This window comes from Athene cunicularia, assembly GCF_003259725.1.
Source record: "Athene cunicularia isolate RWA chromosome 23 unlocalized genomic scaffold, athCun1 chr23_part1, whole genome shotgun sequence".
Taxonomy (NCBI): Eukaryota; Metazoa; Chordata; class Aves; order Strigiformes; family Strigidae; genus Athene; species Athene cunicularia.
Window position 1 is genome coordinate 3,258,169 of NW_020799130.1, and position 18,084 is coordinate 3,276,252.

At 46.0% G+C, this 18,084-nt stretch overlaps 1 protein-coding gene across 4 annotated transcripts; it reads left to right on the top strand.

Annotated features, from left to right (window-relative positions):
* NCMAP (non-compact myelin associated protein) lies at positions 1 to 14,575 on the top strand. 4 transcript variants are annotated; one of them, XM_026863188.1, is made up of 5 exons: positions 1 to 122; positions 13,036 to 13,130; positions 13,274 to 13,358; positions 13,822 to 13,959; positions 14,107 to 14,575. In XM_026863188.1, exons 2-5 carry the CDS (start codon positions 13,046 to 13,048, stop codon positions 14,138 to 14,140), a joined length of 342 nt encoding a protein of 113 aa, XP_026718989.1. In that variant the 5' UTR covers positions 1 to 122; positions 13,036 to 13,045; the 3' UTR covers positions 14,141 to 14,575. The 4 variants fall into 4 exon arrangements, with proteins under 4 accessions (XP_026718989.1, XP_026718991.1, XP_026718992.1 ...); XM_026863190.1 differs by having other exon boundaries at positions 14,110 to 14,575; XM_026863189.1 differs by having other exon boundaries at positions 7 to 149.
* Positions 14,576 to 18,084: the final 3,509 nt, after the last annotated feature.

Genomic DNA, 18,084 nt, shown 5'->3' on the forward strand with positions numbered 1-18,084 from the left:
GGCTCCGGTCCCGGCGGGGAGGAGGAGGAGGAGGAGGAGGGAGGAGGGGGGAGCCGGTGTCCGCCTCCTCTGCGGGAAAACGGGGCCCGGGGATGAGCTCCTGAAGCCTGCAGCATCCTCCCGTGAGTACCGGGCGGGTAAAAGCTTGGGTACGCGTCGATATTCTGAATGGATGTAAATTTAACTTTTCTGCTCTAAAGCTCTAAGCTACTTCCCGCTGCCGGTGAAACGGCTGTAAATGGTCGTTTCAGTGGGGTTACTCCGGGTTTACGTGCAAGTGAGTGTGTTCCCCACAGTAAATGCCTCTATGGGCAGCAAAGCTCTTTATCGGTAACTCGAAACCAGAAAGAAACGCAGAGCAGATGTCCTCGCACGATTTTCTGCTAAACTGGTGCTTTAGCAGTTGTTTCATTAATTGGAAACCTTTAAGGTACAGGGACTGGAACTGATCTGGCAAGTTGTTTCCTCCCCTGAGAAAAGCTTGCCCGTCTGTTGAGGGATTCTTCTCTCGCTATAGCAGTGTCCTTTCATCGCTCGGGATACGCTCAATCTCTTGTCCTGACTTACTCAACCACAGCGCTATCAATAAGGTTTTGTTGGTGGTTTGGGGTTTTTTTTGTTGTTTTTTAAATCTGCTGAGCCGAGCGCTAGAAAGGGCTGGCAGACTAATATTTAACATGAAAAGAACTAGAAAGCTTGGAGAGCCTTGTGTTACAGTTCGCTGAGTGTCTCCAGCACAGAAACAAAACTACACTGCTTTCATTATTTTGGGAACATGCTGATGTTGCTGACAGGTTTGAACTGCGATTTCTGGTTTTTCGTGGTAATTAATGTACTTAATGCCCCAGGAAGTCCTTGCTAAAGGAAGCATAGTATTTTGTAAACAAATTTCACTAATGTGATAGGTGGTGCTGGCTGGAGTGTTTGGGCAGGAGGGTTTGATGTGGAGATTAGGAACCAAGACAAAGTCAGTGGGGTAATCGGTGTGACTTCGTGGCCCTGTAAAAAAAAACCATGGTCTTGCTGTGTGGACAGGGTTGTGGATGCCAGGTTTAGACACGGAGGGTTTGCCAAGAACTTTGAACGGTTCTGATGGAGGATGGGGTGTAAGTGTGAAGGATTGTGCTGCCTACGGGTTTGTCTGCAGCGTTCTTGGAAGAGGGGGATGTGCCTCATCGATTCCACAAGTTTGCATATGCAGTACTTGAAGAAATCTTTGCAACTGCTTTTATCCAGCTGTTGGCAAAGCGGAGTTGCATTTCTGTATTGCATACGGAATTCGCTCTCTGGTTTTTAATACAGGAAAAAAAGGAGGATATGAATCTTGCAGAGGTTCTTACAACAGTGTTGAGCTTTGCATTTTTCTGGTAGAGGAACAGTTTCAGTTGCAGAAGATCCAGCCCAGTAGCTGGGGAGCATGTTGTACTACATGCTGAGCTGCAGGCAGGGGACAACAGTCCTAAAACTCCAATCCATGACTGGCAGTAGACTTGGCTCCCTTGCTGGCAGTAATTCATGAAGGTTTCCTGTCCAGCCCTGCTCCTATCTGTCCCCTGCTACTGCAAGCATGACTTTTATTACTTGCACTAAATTCTTCTCCTCACTTATGGCAATAAACAGTGAATCAGTCAGGATTTAGTGCACAAAGGAGCTGGAGAAGCCTGTGAGTGATGCCCCAGATGCCTACAGTGGTCTTGGATCAGCAGCTGCTGCGCTCATGGGGTAAATCCATCAGTGCTGAGCGCCCTGCGGGGTGCTGGCATCTGCCCAAAGCAGCCCCTGCTCCCTGGGGTGCTGTCTCACATGCTGGGTTCTCATGCCCTTGTGCCAGGCTGGGATCAGCGGCGCTGAAGAGCAGCTATGTTGGGAGGGGGTTTGGTCGGGGCTGGCGAGTGAGCCTTGACCTGGCCTATTGTTGGGCATGTGGGAGAGGAAAAAAATGTGGCGGGGATGACTGTGCCGCTTTTATTGAGAGTCACAGAAATCAGGAAATGCAGCCAGAACCTATAGTGTTCGTTAGGCCTCTTGGAGAGATGATATAAGGCATGAATGGAGATCACAGAGGAGGAAGGCAAGAAAAAAAGCTGCTGGGATGTCTGAGTCATCCAGTTTCCCACTGACACACATAGTTTAATGTTTTCACAGCCACCTCCATGGAGCAACAAAGTTATAACCTAATTCCAGGGGCCCTGGAGTCATGGTGCTTCCTCATCGTCGGCTGCTCAGGGCCAGTTACCAGTTGGGGATCCCCCTGCCCAGATACGAGGTTGATGGGGCAGTTACCTCAAGTGCTGGGCAGATGGGCAGAGGAGAGAGGGGCTCTGCCCTTCATCGCATCCTCCCATTTGGATGGAGACAACCCCCTGGACCAAACACACACCTAAATTCATCCCATGTAACGACAGCACTTAACCACTCAGCTGTGGGCTTGCAGAGAAGGTGCTTTTTGGTGGGATTTGGAGTGCTCAGGCTGAGGAGAGGGTACATGAGCCCGTGGATTATCCCAGCAGCACTGGGGGATGTGGGCAGCCCATCATCTGCTGTGCTGATCCAGAGCGCCGCACCCTTGTGTTCTGTGCTTCTGCTGGGGGCAGAGGAGAAACCCAAATAATTAACTTGGAAAGACAAAGTTTCCTATTTACTTATTAGTCTGTAATGGAAGCCTCAAAACTCTTAACCTAGCAAATGTATTTGTCTTTAGAAAAGAAAAACGAGCATCTGTCTGCCAGCAAACAGGAGCTGTGTTGATTCACACGCTACGGTTTGTGCTGATAAATATGGAGAGCTGTTCTCTGACGTGAAAGGCAGCTCAGGGTGTGAACTCAAGCCAGCCCACTGTGGGTTGTGGTGTGAGCTCTGTCCCATGGGAATCTCGGTGTCAGGTAAATCCAGAAGTAGCTGTCGCCATCTCCCCGGCTCCGAGAGGGGTGCCTGAAGGCACTTCTGGGATCGCCTTCCTCCTGGGGTTTGTGGCTGGCACCTACATGCCATTGGATAAGTGACTTGCCCACAGGCAACGAAGAGTTCAGAGAACAGAAGGGACTGGCCCGGGAGGTGTGTGATGGTAGCTGGAACTGGAAGAAGTGGTTTTCTGGTCTGGGAAGCCAGTTCTAGTTTAAGCAAATCATTCACAAACGACACTGGACTCCAGCTGTGGTTTGGCTTGGCTGGGAAGGAAGGTGGAGGGTAGGCTATAGATTTCAATGCATTTGGCTTGTATGTCTCCTTTTTTTTTGATTGTTATTGTCCTTATGAGTCTTAATTTGCTCCAGGTAACTCCTTTTTCCTTCTCTTGTCACAAGTGGCTGACAGTATTTTAGCAGTTCTTTGTTTTGTAAGGCAAGTTTCCTTTATATCTAGGCAAAATACAAGATGTTTTTGCTGGGTTTCCCCTCTTCTCTTTGGGCTGTGCTCTTCACGAGAGGTCACTGACACCCAGGTGTATACAATATGGTTATACAAATAAGTTTTGGTGTCTAAAAAAACTAATTCTTGTCATTTGTTGTCAGAACCACCACAGAAAGCTGCTTGGCTGCACACATGTAACTTGGGCAACCCTTTACAGGGACGGGGTGTGAGCTGGCCAGACAGGACATAAAAACTCCCTGAACTCTGTGAAACTTTGGAATTAGATCTGATTCATGATCTGCAATGCCACAGTAGGAGCCCAGATCTGCCCAGTGCTACTGATGTTAATTCATTTCATGCTGCTCTCCAGCTGGATACGACACTTTGACATTGTTTTTGTGGTTTCTAGCGGTCCTGTTCCAGTAACACAAAATGGGCCGTCGAGTTCCTCTTCTCTTGAATTGCCTGTGAGAACTGGGCTGTGTCGTATCTGGCCTGCAGTGCTTTGCAGTGGCAAGTAAATGAGAGCCAGGCAACGTGGCTGGGGGAGCCGGGTCCCCAGGGGAGGGGACGGGCTTCCCACTGCAGGCAGGGCACTGCCAGGGCTGGTGGGGGATGCTGAGCTCTCAGCCCTGCTTGGGGAGAAAACTCTTGAACTGCTCTGTGAGAATGTCTGAACACGTTTCTCCCTTCCTATGAGCCTTCTCTCCAGGCTTATTTCATGTCTCCGTCAGAGGGAAGGTATTTCAGCGTGTTTGTTAAATGCCTGTCTGCCCTGCTCTCAGTCTCTGGCTAAGAGGAGGCTATGTCGGACTCCATCTGCTCAGCAAACAAGCAGCACATCTCCATCCTCTGCCCTGTTTTAAAAAGGGTGTTGAAATCTGCCTCTGCTGCCTAGCCTCTGTAAAAGAAAATGGCAGAAGCTTTCTGTCCCGAAGGTGCTGGCAGTGCTGCCTGGCTGAGCATCCGCCGGGCCCCAGCTCGCGGAGGCAGAGGCTGCACTGTTCCACTTGTTCCCAGGATTTCCAAGCCGGTCCTCGCACCGTTCTGGCTCCTCTCGCCTGCCATTTCCTCCCGTCTCTGGGTTCTCCAGATTCCTGCAGGCTGTGTAAGGGCCTCCCGCATGTTCCTGTTCTGCCTGGTCACACTGTGAACAAGCGCCAAGCCTGGCTCCAGATACCGAGCAGTGACAAGGCTCCTGACATCTGGACCATGTCCCCGGCTTGATGGAGGCTCCAGCTTGTAGGAGAGCGTAGCTGCAATATCTATTTTTTTGACACGTTTCAATGAGCAAAGAGAAATGTTTTGTCTCCCAGAGCAGTTCAGCTGGCCGGAGCGGTGGTGTTTCAGAGGTCTGAGATCACAGTGAGATGGGTTTATCCAGCTCTGAACTAACAGAGCAATGCTGCTCTGCTTTCTATTGCTGGTTCCTTTTTTTTCTTTCCCAAGCAGTCTTTGCCTTGTCTTTGCTGAGGAGATCTGGAGCTACAGGGAGCTTGCAGAAAAGCACTGCAGAGCAGGAATGCAGATTCAGACCAATTCAGTTAGATCCCAGAAATCCGGGGGTTGATCTGGAAGTGATGGGACATTTTCTTTCTCAAAGTGATTGTAGTTACATACTCCATTTAGATTTATTGAAAACTTTGGCCCTAAATGAAACCAGTCTCTTCTGAGCTGTGATTCCTTTGCCATACCGTAGTCCCTTGGGTTTTGTTTGGGTTTTTTCCCTCTTCATTTCTTATTTGGGATCTTCCATTTAATATGGGTCTTTCAGACAGATGCCTGTTTCTGACGTTTAAATAAAAGGGTTAATGCTGCACTTCCCACACTCAGAATTTCAGTCCTAATCCCCTCTCTCCTGCTTTGGAGCATTTGTGGGTTGTGCCTGGAGTAAAGCAGCTGCCCCAATGGAGAATCGATTTCTACAACAGTGTAATCTCCTGAACTGCTCCAGCCTTTCAGTAAACGGCAGATCCAGCAAGGTACAGAGCTGGATAAGCATTTGTGCAAAAACACTGCTGAATCTGCAATGGGGTTTTTTTTAAACTCTCATTTCTAGGAATCTGAAAAGCTGTAGGGAATTTTCCAGAGAGACTGCTGAAGAGCTGAAATGAGTGCTGCGTAACTTTTTCTAGAGCATTATGTGCACGAAGCAGGGTTGACTTGCCGCTGCAAGAACAGAAGCAGACCATCCTCGAGCTGCTTTTTTTGTGGTTTATTTGTCCAGATCCTCCAAATTTGCCACCAACGTGCTCTTTGCTGGGACTTCCTTGAACAGCGGAGGTGAATTGTTGGGTGTTGTGGTTTGAGGGGTGCGTGACACGATGCCACTGCCAGGCTCTAACTGAGGGTTCAGCTCAGATTAATCTTCTTGCTTTCCACTTGAGTGCACACATTGATGGTTTCTGAAATTTGTCACCTTGAGTCTCATTCACCCTCCCTCATGACTCATTCCTAAAGATTCATGGAAGGTACCTGGAGGCATTTTCCTTCTTTCTGAAACAGTTTTTTTCTGGGTAATATTTAACTGCTAATTACACATTCTTCCCTCCTACACCCCACACCTGAGTGCTCCCAGGAACACGCACAGTCTCTAGGACCTTCCCAGTGCGTAGAGCCACCTTATTGCAAGCAAAGAGCCCGGACTGTGCCGTGTTTGGGGAGTCCGTGTGGGCTCAAGGCTGCTGTGATGCTTTGCACCTGCTGCAACACTCATCGTGTTCTAAGTGCATGAGCGCGGGTGGATGTTCTTCGCCCATTGCTCTGGGGAGGTTTGTAATCCACCAGACTGCATTTTTCGTTCCCAAATCAGCGGTTAATTATGCTGCCAGGCACCGGTGGGACCTGCTGCTTCAGAAAATGGTTCTGCCAATATCTCTGCACACAAAAGGGGCTTCCAGCTCCTGCTGAGTCCAGATGAGCTGGGAATCAGCCTCAGGCTTTGTTCTGTGCTATCAATTGCTGTCCCTCATGTCGATTTTCCTGGCTGAACTGTGTGCATGTGAGCTGCCTCTAGCACATAAGCAGCATTTTTGGGATGCAGTGGCACATCTATACCAATTTGCTATAAAATGTTCTATAGAAGTTCATCCAATGCCTTCCCGAAGGCATGGGACTTGCTGCGTGGGGACGTATCCCAGATTTCCAGATGCACAGCCATGCTCTGAGCTATTGAAACTGTGCAGTGATAATTGAAGTGGAAGATGCCCAGATACCAAGGGATAGAAACCCCTCGATATCTGCTTGGACAAAGCCTTCTGGTGGTGGAGCACATCTGAGGAAAAAAATGATATACGGTGGTCTTGACGCCATGCAGAGAACTGTGAGCTATCTCTGGCCCTGAAGGAGGTACAGATCACTCACGTGTCATGCCACGCTGTTAGAAGAGACTTTTCAGATTGCAGGGGCAAACAGGAGATATTACTGACACTGCCTGAGCCTTGGATACCACCTCATGAACCTGGAAGTTGGCGTGCTCAGTCTGTGCCTTATTTTGTTTTGAGTCTTGAGACACAGTTCTGTGTTGTTGGAAAGTAAGGAATCTAAAAAAAAAAAAAAGACCAAGCAGTGTATTGTACCTTTCCCTCTTTGTTATAATAAGGTGCCAGCTCTTGATTACACTACTTGTAGTTGGTTAATTTAGCATCTCGTGTGTGTACAGTCGCAAGTTAAAAATATAGAATAAGAACCTTCTAATAATAATTTTTAAAAGCTGCCAACAAAATAAAACCTTTAGTATTCCTTTCAGGAATAAGCTGCAACATTGCTTCCAAGTCTCTCTGGGTATCCGATATATCATCTGTGTGTTGCATGTAAATGGCATTTTTGTTTTAAAGTGTTACTCCATTTCCTCTTAAATTAACCACTTCAGATCTAAATAATGAAGTAATTCTATCTTCTGCAAATGCAACCATTGGACCAAAGGATTTATTATAAATGTCTTTTAAAGAGCCTTACTATACAATCACGGTACAGACCATTTTCTTTTGGGTGATGTATTAGTTTAAAGTTTCAGTTTCCTTTGGCATTTCTAGATGGAGCAGGTTTTATGCATCCTGACTTCCACCAGTCTGCCTGGAAACTTAGACAAGTAGTAAAGTGTGCCGGGGTCCGGGATGGGAAGTCCCCAGGGCTGGTGGGAAGCTCTTGATGACACATAATACAATATTTGTCAGTGAAAGAGGGGGAGTTAGGGTATTTAAAAAATAAAAAATGCAACAACAGGCATCTGAGCTTAACCTGACAGGCCCCACTGAATGTGATCTGACTGGACGTTACGTTTGAGCGCTGCAAGCTTTGCGCTGCAGGAACTCCAACAGCGTGGGGGTGGCATGGTGGGGTATTTCCTTTTTAAGTTCAAATCCTGGTTCTGACATGTATTTCACAAGTGTCTAAGCAAGTCTTCTAATCTGTGCCTTAGTTCCTGGGCTGTAACCAGTGGGAAAATACCTCTGCCTCGTTTTGCTTCCATATCATGGCTTGTCTGCATAGGCAGCCCTACCCTGAAGGATCTCCAGTGTCTTTGTGGTGTGAATGCACTTTGCTCAAGGTGGTGGAGTTACTGTAGTTCCCGTGAATAAGCACATTTGCACAGAGGGAGAGGAGAAGTGTGTGTGGCCCAGCATTTTAAGGCAAAAAAATTAGAATTGGGAAATCTGCAGTTCACAGTCTGGTTTAAGACATTGCTCCTGGGCAAGTCAACGACAAAGTCTGGCTGGTTCGTATTTCCAGGCACGGCTTTCGAAATGAGGGCATTCCTTTCTGGGGACCTGTCTTCACTACTTTGATTCTTGTCATCTGTGTGAGCTGAGGGTTTCTAGCCTCTCTCAAGATATAAGTCACGCAGGTAGAATTACTGTGGTTTGTTGTTTTGTTTTTTTTTCTTGGTGCTGCTACTGCACAGTAGAGCTGCCTGCAGTTTGTGTAACTTCCCCTGTCTTGGCAAGGAAACAAAATGGGTTTAATATGTGTTTTAACAACAGCTAAACCTGGAGAGCTCATGCCAGAACCTGAGACAAATGCTTATATAAAGGTGCTGGTCTGACATCAGGACACGTACCAACACACAGGCTCCATACAGAGCGGGGTTGTTTGCCTGAGGCCACGTTTGTGCCTTAGCTCCCGCTAGTCGGTTTGAACTTGGGGTTTGTTTCCTGCCTGCCTCCCTCTTTAGAGCCTCACAAGGTAAATTCAGGCACATTCAGGTCTCACTGAAGCACACTGTGGTTTTATTACTTTCTGAAATTAGTTTGCCTCAAGCCCCTGGTGATGTTCTCATGGCTCATGGTGCTGCTGGAAGGTGAGTGGGGGAGCGCGTGGCTGCGCCGCCACGAGGCTGTTTGAATCGAAGATGGATGGTTTGCCAGGTTGCGGGGAGCTGAAGCTGAGTTTGTGACTCTTAAATAGAAGCCTGTTTCCTTTCCGTGCTGTGTCATGAATGCTGAATTGGTTCCCCCGCTGCTGGAAAACAGCGGGGAACAACGAAACACGCGGGTTCAAACCACTCGGTGTTCACTGCGATTAGACAAGGTAAAGCTTGCTGCAAAGCCAGGGATGGTCAGGCCGCTCGGGCAGAGGCTGGAGCAGAGCTGAAGCACCCATCTGCTTCCTCCGGGGACTGCTCCCAAGCCCCATCCTTGCTCTTGAGCTCAGCTACTTTTAGGAAGGGAGAAAAAGTTTGGACTGCCTTAGAAGGATTCACTTCTCCCTTGGATGGGAGTGAGTTTGCTGCTCAGATTGATGTGTGGGCTGAGCTGAGCCCAGATGGTTTGAGCTGAGCCTCAAACAGACACGCCTTAGCACAAAGCTCCTTCGGAGCAGTGGGAGCGTGGATATGGACGGTGGCTGACTCCTCACCCTCTTCTTTTGTGGGATAAAGGATGGTGATGGGTCTGTGGTACAGAATTCTTGCAAAAGAACGAATCTGAGATTCAGTCAGCTTTCTGGACATCCACTGCTCGTGGTAGAAAGTCCTTCCCGCCTCATTTAATAGGATCTGACTACTTTGATGACAGCTTGGGATTTGTTTATTGGAATGAATGCTTTATACCTCTGACAATTTGCTGCTCCTCACACAGCTCCAGCCACCCTGCTGGTGTTCATGTCAGTTCAGTTCAGTGGCTTTTTGATCGTCTAAGATGGTTCTGACATGGCACCGTTCATTTACATCTGCAAGAGAACCTGAGGGAAGAGGATAGCTCCAATTCCAGTCTATTTCTAAATATTCTGGAGGATATTCCCTTCCTAGCAGCTGTCATGGCCCGTATACTGAGAAAGAAAACCAGAAATCAAGCAAACCAGTGCTGGGGTTTGTTGTCCCATTCCTTAGTGGGTTTTGTGATTTAAAGACCTTGCCCTGTTGAAATTTTTGGGAAGGAAATCAAGTCCCAGAGCAGCAGAACCAGAAGCCAGTGCTTTTCTTTAGACCTGGATAAGTAAGAAGGGGAGAATCACCTGGTTTTCAGCCTATGTTTGCCACAATATAAGGTGAAAACTGTTGAGAGGATGAATTAATTCTCTAATTGAGCTTCTGGGTCAAAACTAGTATATATTACTGCTGGACAAACAATAGCTGATTTTATGTCTGGTTTAAAAGCCTGCAACACAGCTTGATGCAAACCCCACGTTTTTCTAGGTGGCAAAGGGCTGTGTTTGCGTGTCTTCCTAACCAGCACCTGCCTTCCCTGGCAGGGAGTTGCCTCTCCAAGTCCAACTCTCTTGGGAAAAAAAAAAACCTCAAACAAACCCCTTTGTTCCCTGTCACCCCTCTCTCTGTGCTTGCCCGGCGCTGCAGGAGCTGCTTGACAGATGAGCTCTGATCCCCATCGTGTCAGAACCCAGCACGGCCATTCAGCTCGGGATTCGACAGCGCAGGGGGAGGCAGGAAGGCTCTGTCAATGGGGGCATTGCTACCACTTGCCAAAACAACCCGTACGCTGTATCTGCAAAGGTGTTTTAAATGGAAACGTGCCCAAAGTTTAACTTTACGGAAACATTTCCAGCACTGTAATAACGGGGATGCAAAAATAACCAGCGGTGTGTGCCCCCCACTCCCAGCCTGGAGAACTACGGGTGAGTTCATGGCTCTCAAAAGCCCAGGCAGGTGTGTGTGCACAGGGGGAAGTGCGTGCTGTGTGTCATAAAGAAAGAATGTCCTGTGATTGCTGTATCAAAGTCCATTTCTTCTCTCCTGTTATATAGCTTTTATTGAGCACTCTTGACTTTCCAAATGTTTTACTAAAGGGAGTAGGATCCAAACTGCAATACCTTGAAATCGGGAGGTTCCCATGGATTTCGCTGGAGTTTGCTGGGTCCTTGAGCCTTGCAGCACAGGCTTGGTCAGGCATAACCCTGCAGATTCACAGGGGAGGAACGGAGACAAGACCTGCTATAGGTAAAGCAACAGAAATAAGGAGTAGGACATCCCACCCTGGCCTAAGACACACACCTCGGACCTCTTTAGTTGCTACACAGTGCAGAGAAAGAAGATTTTCAAATTGTGTCTTGGATTGTCACACCCTGTCGGATAAATGAATCCTTTTTTGTAAACAGGCAGTTTCACAGACAATAAAAATTCTTTGGTTCTAGGTGACTCATGCACAAATAGCTCACCATTACCAAGGTGGTTTGAACCAGATGGAGGTTAGTAAGTATGAATATCGCATGGCTTAATAGCAAAATATTCAGCCTTCTTTATTTGGGATTTTTATTTTAGTAGCTAGAGGAGGAGAAAAAACGCTTCTGTAAATCTGGAATTTGCACTCTTCTAGTCAGGAGCAACAAAGTACAAGTCGGAGGTGGCTTCTTCTGAATTATGTCCTTGGTCAAAGCACTGGCTCAGCTTCCCCCAGCCTGCAGAGACCAGGAGTCTCTTCAGCCTCTGCCGGTCCACGGTACAGCCTTCACCAGCGTGGTTTTGGATGGATGGGTGGGGAAACAGATGGGGACAGTGCTGTTACTTGAGCTTCGGTGCCTCTCCCACGTTCCTCCAAGGAGTGTGTGAATCCTTTCGCTGCGCTATACAATAACGCTGGGAAAACTCAAACACAAAATATTGCTTTCAGCGTGGAAAGATCTACGACTACAGTTGGTGATCACGTTGCTGAATTAACTTGGCCTTGGCTGAACAAAGGAATCATTCAGTCAGAGAAGAATGACCCAGTTACCAACTTGAGACAGAGCTATTTTTGTTTTTTTAAAGAAAAAAAAACCCAACCTTTTTAACTTAAGGGGATTGAAGTATTTGATGAATTGAGCTTGCAGTGTTGATCCTTCATCCCCAGGCAGGCATCGACCCTTTCCCTTTCTGCTGGTTACTGATCTCTCTCATTCCTCAAAAATCCATTAGTGGGGCCTCCCACATGCACATCATGTGTTGACTCAGCTACTGGCCTCCCCGCCCCAAAACAACACCCTGCCTGTCAGGAGCCATCAGAGCTGCGTCCTCCCTGCCTCCCAAATCCATACCCTGCCAATACCGGTGTTTTATCTGATGGATGCTACTTTGCAGCAACCTTTAGGAAAGCCTCGATAAGAGGGAGGGGAAGGGAGGCTGCCTTCAGATTCCCACTTTTTATTACTGACTGATTTCTATCCACTTAATAATTTTCTGGCTATTTTACACCTTGTACTCTGTAAAATTGAAGCTACTACCAATGTACCATAGATCCGCAGTATCCCAGTAACAGAGCAGGACAGACTCCTGCCTGGTTGTACTGGGCAGCATCTGAAATGGGAAACTCAATGCCAGGATCAGGTGTTGAAGAATAATTTAATTTTTGATGGACAGTTTGAGTGTATTGGCTCTCTGAAGCCGGGAGCTGAAATGGCTTCAGTGGTATTCCCACCCTTCTCAGGCTGAAGGAGGCTTTTAATGGCCAAGGTTAATAGTCACATTTAGAAAATATTTGGAAAATGCTTATAAAATCAGTAAATACACAGGCTGCTCTTTCTAGATCTACAGGTTTGCCCTATCAAAATGCAGGAGCTGGCACATTTTCAGCTATCCCCTTGGAGGTTTGTGCTCTTCCAGTGACAGACCCGAGATGACACTGGCATGGGCGAGGCGCTGGTCTGAACTGGAAGCAACTTTCTGTCGTGGTCACGTTGTGATCTTTTTCTGTCATGGCATAGCTGTTGTTTGTCCTGTAACTTTTGGAGCTTCAAGTTAGGGGGTTGAATCGTTTTTCTTCTTCATGTTAGATGAGTGAAGCTACTTTAAATTCTGTTCTATAAAGGAGTTTTTTCCCCTGTCTGTGCTGGTTTTTCCCTTCCTTAAAGATATATTGTTGAATACTGGGTACAGAATTCTTCACACTTAACTGCTCAGTGATCTGAATCTCAACCTGAAATGATAATCTAAAATCCTAAAGCATTAAAAATATATATTTATCCAAAAGTTGTGTAATAGCAATAATATATATGTAACAGTGCATTATTATGTTTGTATCTTATTTTATCCTATTAATACTGGGCAGTGCAAGTTTTAAAGCAAATTTCTCAAGACTAGACTGTAGCAAAATTTCCACTGACTTCAGCAGGGCCAGATTTTTACCAAGAATTTATTAAGAACCCCAGTTCAGTGAGCCTGCGCTTAGTAGGCTCTGAGTCTTTAATGGAGAGTTGCCTAATTATCACTGTCAAATTTTGTTTAATATTTTATGAACTTTTTTTTTTTTCCTTCTGTAGCCAAATCAAGATGACGACTGCTGCACCTCTGATCAATAACACTCAGTTCTCAGTAAATGTGACCACAAAGTCTCAAGAACAAAGTCTCTATCAAAGTAAGAAGAGTAGTGGGGTGGTTTTTTGTTGGTTTTTTTTTTTTTTTTTTTTTTAAGTGGACCTTGAACTTAGCAAACTTCAAACAGTACAATGACAACTTTGTAAATCAAACTTTTTTTTCCCCTTTCTGCTTCCCTGCCAGGTTCTGGAGCAATAGTTGCTGCCATCGTAGTAGGAGTGATTATTATTTTTACAGTGGTTCTGCTCATATTGAAAACATATAACAGGTATGTGGCCAAGTTCTGTACTTCACTAAGGTGAGGCGAGATGAACCACAGTCACTGTTAGGTGTGCTGTCTCACAGACCATTTCAGTATTTGTTGTCAGAAATTTCCAGGAGAATGTAAACTATAATGTGCCTGATTGAAGTGTCCCAGATCTCACCGTCGGTGTTCTGTGACTGAATTGCTAAGAAGCTGAAAGAGGTTCTTGATGGAGGGTGCCTGATGGAAGCTCTTTTTAGAGATTGCTGTTGCCATAGGAAAGGTCTGATGCGTACATCAAGGCTGCCAGAGAGGAGCTTGATTTCTAGAAGCACTGACTTGTCATTTAGTATCTTTGGGATGAAATCCTGACTTTTAAGTAGCTGTTTGATGTAACCTGCTTCTGCGGGAACCTTCCTGATACTTATGGGGGGAGAGACCACAACACATGCCAGCTCTGGTGACGGTTTCATTTTCACCTTTACAGACGCATGAGAGTGAAGAGGGAGCTGGAGCCCAAAAGCTCCAAACCAGCAATGCCACCTGCCTTGGGGCACAACAGCACCAGCCTGTCCCAGCATCCTACAGTGACTTTCATACCAGTGGATATCCACATGCAGAACAGGTAACTGGGAACGCTCGTCCTCCCTGGGAGAGAGGAGAGGTGGAATTCTTATTTACATGGACCTGGGACTCCTCAGCAAAGCCACGCTGCATTTGGAATAGCAACGAGCTGTTCTTCGGTCTAATTAATCCTGCTTTCTCTCTTTGGGAGGAGAAATAAGGTCTGGACATGCTTTGTATGACTGAAATCAACTGGTGGAGACATACAGATCATCAGAAGTGCAGCGAGCCTTCTCACAGAGCTCTGGGTATGGAGAGACTGGATAAACCAAGCCCATTCCTTGGAAGAAAAGATGCACACTTGTATTTGGTGGAGCCTTTGCTTGCTCAAGAGAGTTTGAGCTTTTTCTGTTCTGCAATGACTGGAAGAAAAATTTGGACATGCAAGCTACAACTCAGGTTGGACCTGGGTTTGTTATGATTTGTGTGAAGCAGGTTTTGTAGTCTGTTTTATCCGTGATGGACAGTACAGGAAGTATCAAAATTGTATTTACCTTTGCTCACTTTTCATGTTTCTAATGCCACAATGTGTATCCTTTGAGAGAAAAAAGGCTACTTTTTATTTTCAAGTGTTTTAAAAATATTTCTATAAACTCGGTAACCTGTCCCTTTCCAAACGAACTCAATGTCTAAGGGTTTTCACTCTCATGCCAAGAACTGCTTTAGGTTCGTTACTGGAGTTACGTTAGAATGTTTTGAGCTACACAAAATCTGAGAAGTCCCTTACTTGAAAAAGTGGGCAGGGAAAGGCAGTATAAAGCCAGTGAGCCTTTATACAGCCGCTATGTACAACTCACGTCCTGAAATGCTTTGTTATTTCATGCAGACTAGGCTTGAACTATTTTTAGGGTAGTTGTTTTTTTGGCTTTTTGTTTTTTTGGTTTTTTTTTTTCAGAAAGTAACCGAAAGTGTTGTTTTGCCACTGTGATGACTGTGGGTGTGCAGTAATGCAACAAAGAAATTCCCAAGGGTATTCACAGCCCACTGAGGGTGAACACACAGCAGCATTGTCAGACATTCAGTGGACGCTTGTCTTAAGGGTGTATCAAAGCAGCCCTGAAACACGGGCCAGATAGGAAGGATTAGGAAGAAGTTGAGGACTTAAACACAGTTTTAAATGGAAGGAAGTGAGGCTCTGAGAAACATCTCCACTCTTTGACACACACATCTTAAATTTTACAGAAGGACTCACTTGCATGGCTGGCCAGGGAGTGAAAAGGGAGTACTAAGGCTGTAGGCTGGGTTTATCACTGTAGTCTGGATTTTTGTGTGTGTCTGCACTGAGACACCACCAGCCGTCAGCTCTTACAGGGCTCCAGCCTGTTTGTAGGCCTTAGTAAAACTGTTAGTAGGGTATTTTTAACTCCTTTTGGGAGCTGTAGAGAAAGAAGTTACTGTTGTCTAACTAAATTGATCACAGAGAGCCTCCAGCTTTAAAGCTTTCTGTCCTGCAGCGGTTCACTTGCTGTTCTTCCCAGAACTGTCCCATGGCACCTTAACGCCGTGCCAAAACAAAGCTGTCTGATCCTCAGAGTAAAGTGATGAGGGACTGGAGTGATAAGTTGATATATTTTTTCCAAGATGTGAATGCATCTCTCGAACAGGGCATTTTTACTGACTGGTATTTTTGTGCAGAAATTAAATTCGATTACTTTGCAAATTTTTTTTTTTTTGGTATGAAACTGGAGCACAGTTTAAATTCCAGACTAAATATTAAGACAGCTGTTTGTGAGGTTTCTAAATCTTGTTGTTAATATTTTACTTGTCCTAGTGCTCTAACTTATATTTTGTGGCAGGAATGATGGATATAATAATTCAGATGGGACTGCAGGTGCCAATTTAATTTTTTTTCTAAAAATGTAAAGGAGTTAGCCTCCTGTTGCTATCTCTGGACAGCTAAGGATGTTTTCTCAGCATGTTCCATTGTATCAAAATCAAGATCTTTAGAAAAGATAAGCCTCACCTTACTGTTATTTTTTAACGTTACCAGCCAGACCTATTTCTAGCAACTTTTTCTCACTTTCCATTTACAGAATTTCAAAACAATCAAGTTCACTTTGCTTCCCTGAAGCAGAAGAAGCAATACTTCTGTAAGCACTTCTAGATTAGTAGAATTACTATTACTTGCAGGAGAATTACTGCTTTGACTGCACTAGGATTGCTCAATCTGAAAAATTCAAAGCGTGCTGTTTTACAAGTCAAATTTGCCTTATATTGGCACAACCTGGGAGGCCCCCATAATCCATTCTGACTCCTGTCAGCAAAATCTAGCTCTTATGCTGACCAAGCAAAATCACCTCCTTAAGAAACAAAAATCACTGTATTTCCACTGCACTGCCACTGTAACGCTTGTGTAATTTGCTGTGGGTTTAGCAGTTTTCCAGGAACAATCTCGTGTTGTCCTTGTCCTGTAATAGTAGCTGCTTCAGTGCTGATTTGACTGGCCCTGTCTAAGCACCCGGCTTCCACTTTCAAACCTCCAGCTTTTGGAAAAGCTCCGCTTTAGCAGCCTTTGTGTCCAGCCTTGCCATCAGGTAAACCTGCTGGATTAAAAAAAAAAAAACAACCCAAAACACCAAACCACAAGTGAAAACTGATATTGCAAATTGGTCTATTAAAGAAATCCCAGACCATGTAAGCCTTTGGAGAGAATAGGCAATGTAAGTGTAATGCATTAATTATGATTCACCCAGGCTCATTAGAGATTATCCACGAAGCTCTGCAAATTAATACAAAGTTGAACCCTCAGTGGCACAGAGCCCCCGAGTGCCTTTTTGCTCAGCAATGTGATACAAGCAACCTTTCCAGTTCCTTACTCTGTTCTTTGGTTAAGTTTTACAAAACAGCCTCTCTTTACAAAACACCCGCGGGGCTGTATTCAGCAGTGACAATGAGGATATTTGGTCTGCAGGTCATACAATGAAATATGGCTCAAACGTTTTTCAAAGCGTGTACTCAAAAGTTGGTCTGCAGCAGGTCTTGTGGGAATTAGTGGTTTTTTTTTTTTTCTTGCTCCTAATAGTCTTCTAGAGTGAAAGGCTTCAGGAGGTTGGATCCTTCACTGTCACAGCTGGCACTTTACTGATGCAAGTACACTAGTAAAATGTTTAAATTTTCACTTCTAGGTGAGTCTTGTTTCCCAAAACTTCTGCAAGGCAGCTTTCACCCCTTCTGGGTCCGTCACCCACCTTATTTCAGCAGAGAGCACGTAGCTCCATCTAGTGTCCTTCTCCTATCTAACAGGTTGCAACGCATATTTATCATCAGACAAAACCACAGAGTAATTCCAGTTTTAGTTGCCGACTTTGCTACATTTCAAAAAACTACCCACGCCCACACCGCAGTCCTCCTTTCTCCTTACTCCAGTGCCAGGACTGTCAGGTAGCTGAGTTGAACGCTATCCCAAGTTTGGCTCTGCAAGCCTAAGCAGATAAAATACAAGAATGTTCTTTGGATCTTTTTTTCTGAGTTGTATAATCAATTTATTTTCCAAAAAGACATCTGTAAAACCATGCGTCTCTTACATGTGGCACGTGACTGCTGATAAAGCAGGAAGCAGCTGTTTTAAGTATAATCTAACTTTATTTAAAATAACAGAGTATTTCCTTTTTAGAGGTAAAGGACATACGAGTTTCTTCTAGATAAAACCCAGGGCTGTTACTTTGGGTAAATTTGTATTAAACCCAGTGAACTGTGACTTTACTCTCCTCTCACGTCTTTCAGCCACACACGAGCTTTGCCAGCACAAGCCACATGCTCACTTGTCATGGAGTGGGATGGAGCATGAGGCTGCTCATGACAATTCGCAGCAGCGGAACTCAACCCAGCCCGTTGCCTTTCCTGACCGGGCAGGCGGTGAACACGCACCCCCACGCGGTGCTCGTGTCCTGCGGAAGCACAACAGGCCCGGAGAGGCGCGGGCAGAGGCCTGGGCTGGCAGCGTGCCTCACGGGAGTGACCCCTCCAGGCCCCGGGGGTGCTGTGAGGCCGCATCTGCCCAGGGTCGCCTGGACCCCGACCTGACGCGAGGGCAGAGACCTGGGGAAGAGCCGCTCTTCCCGCCCGGGGCGGCTGATGGGGCCGGCCCAGGCCGAGGCCATCATGGCCGCTTCCCGCCTCCTCCTCC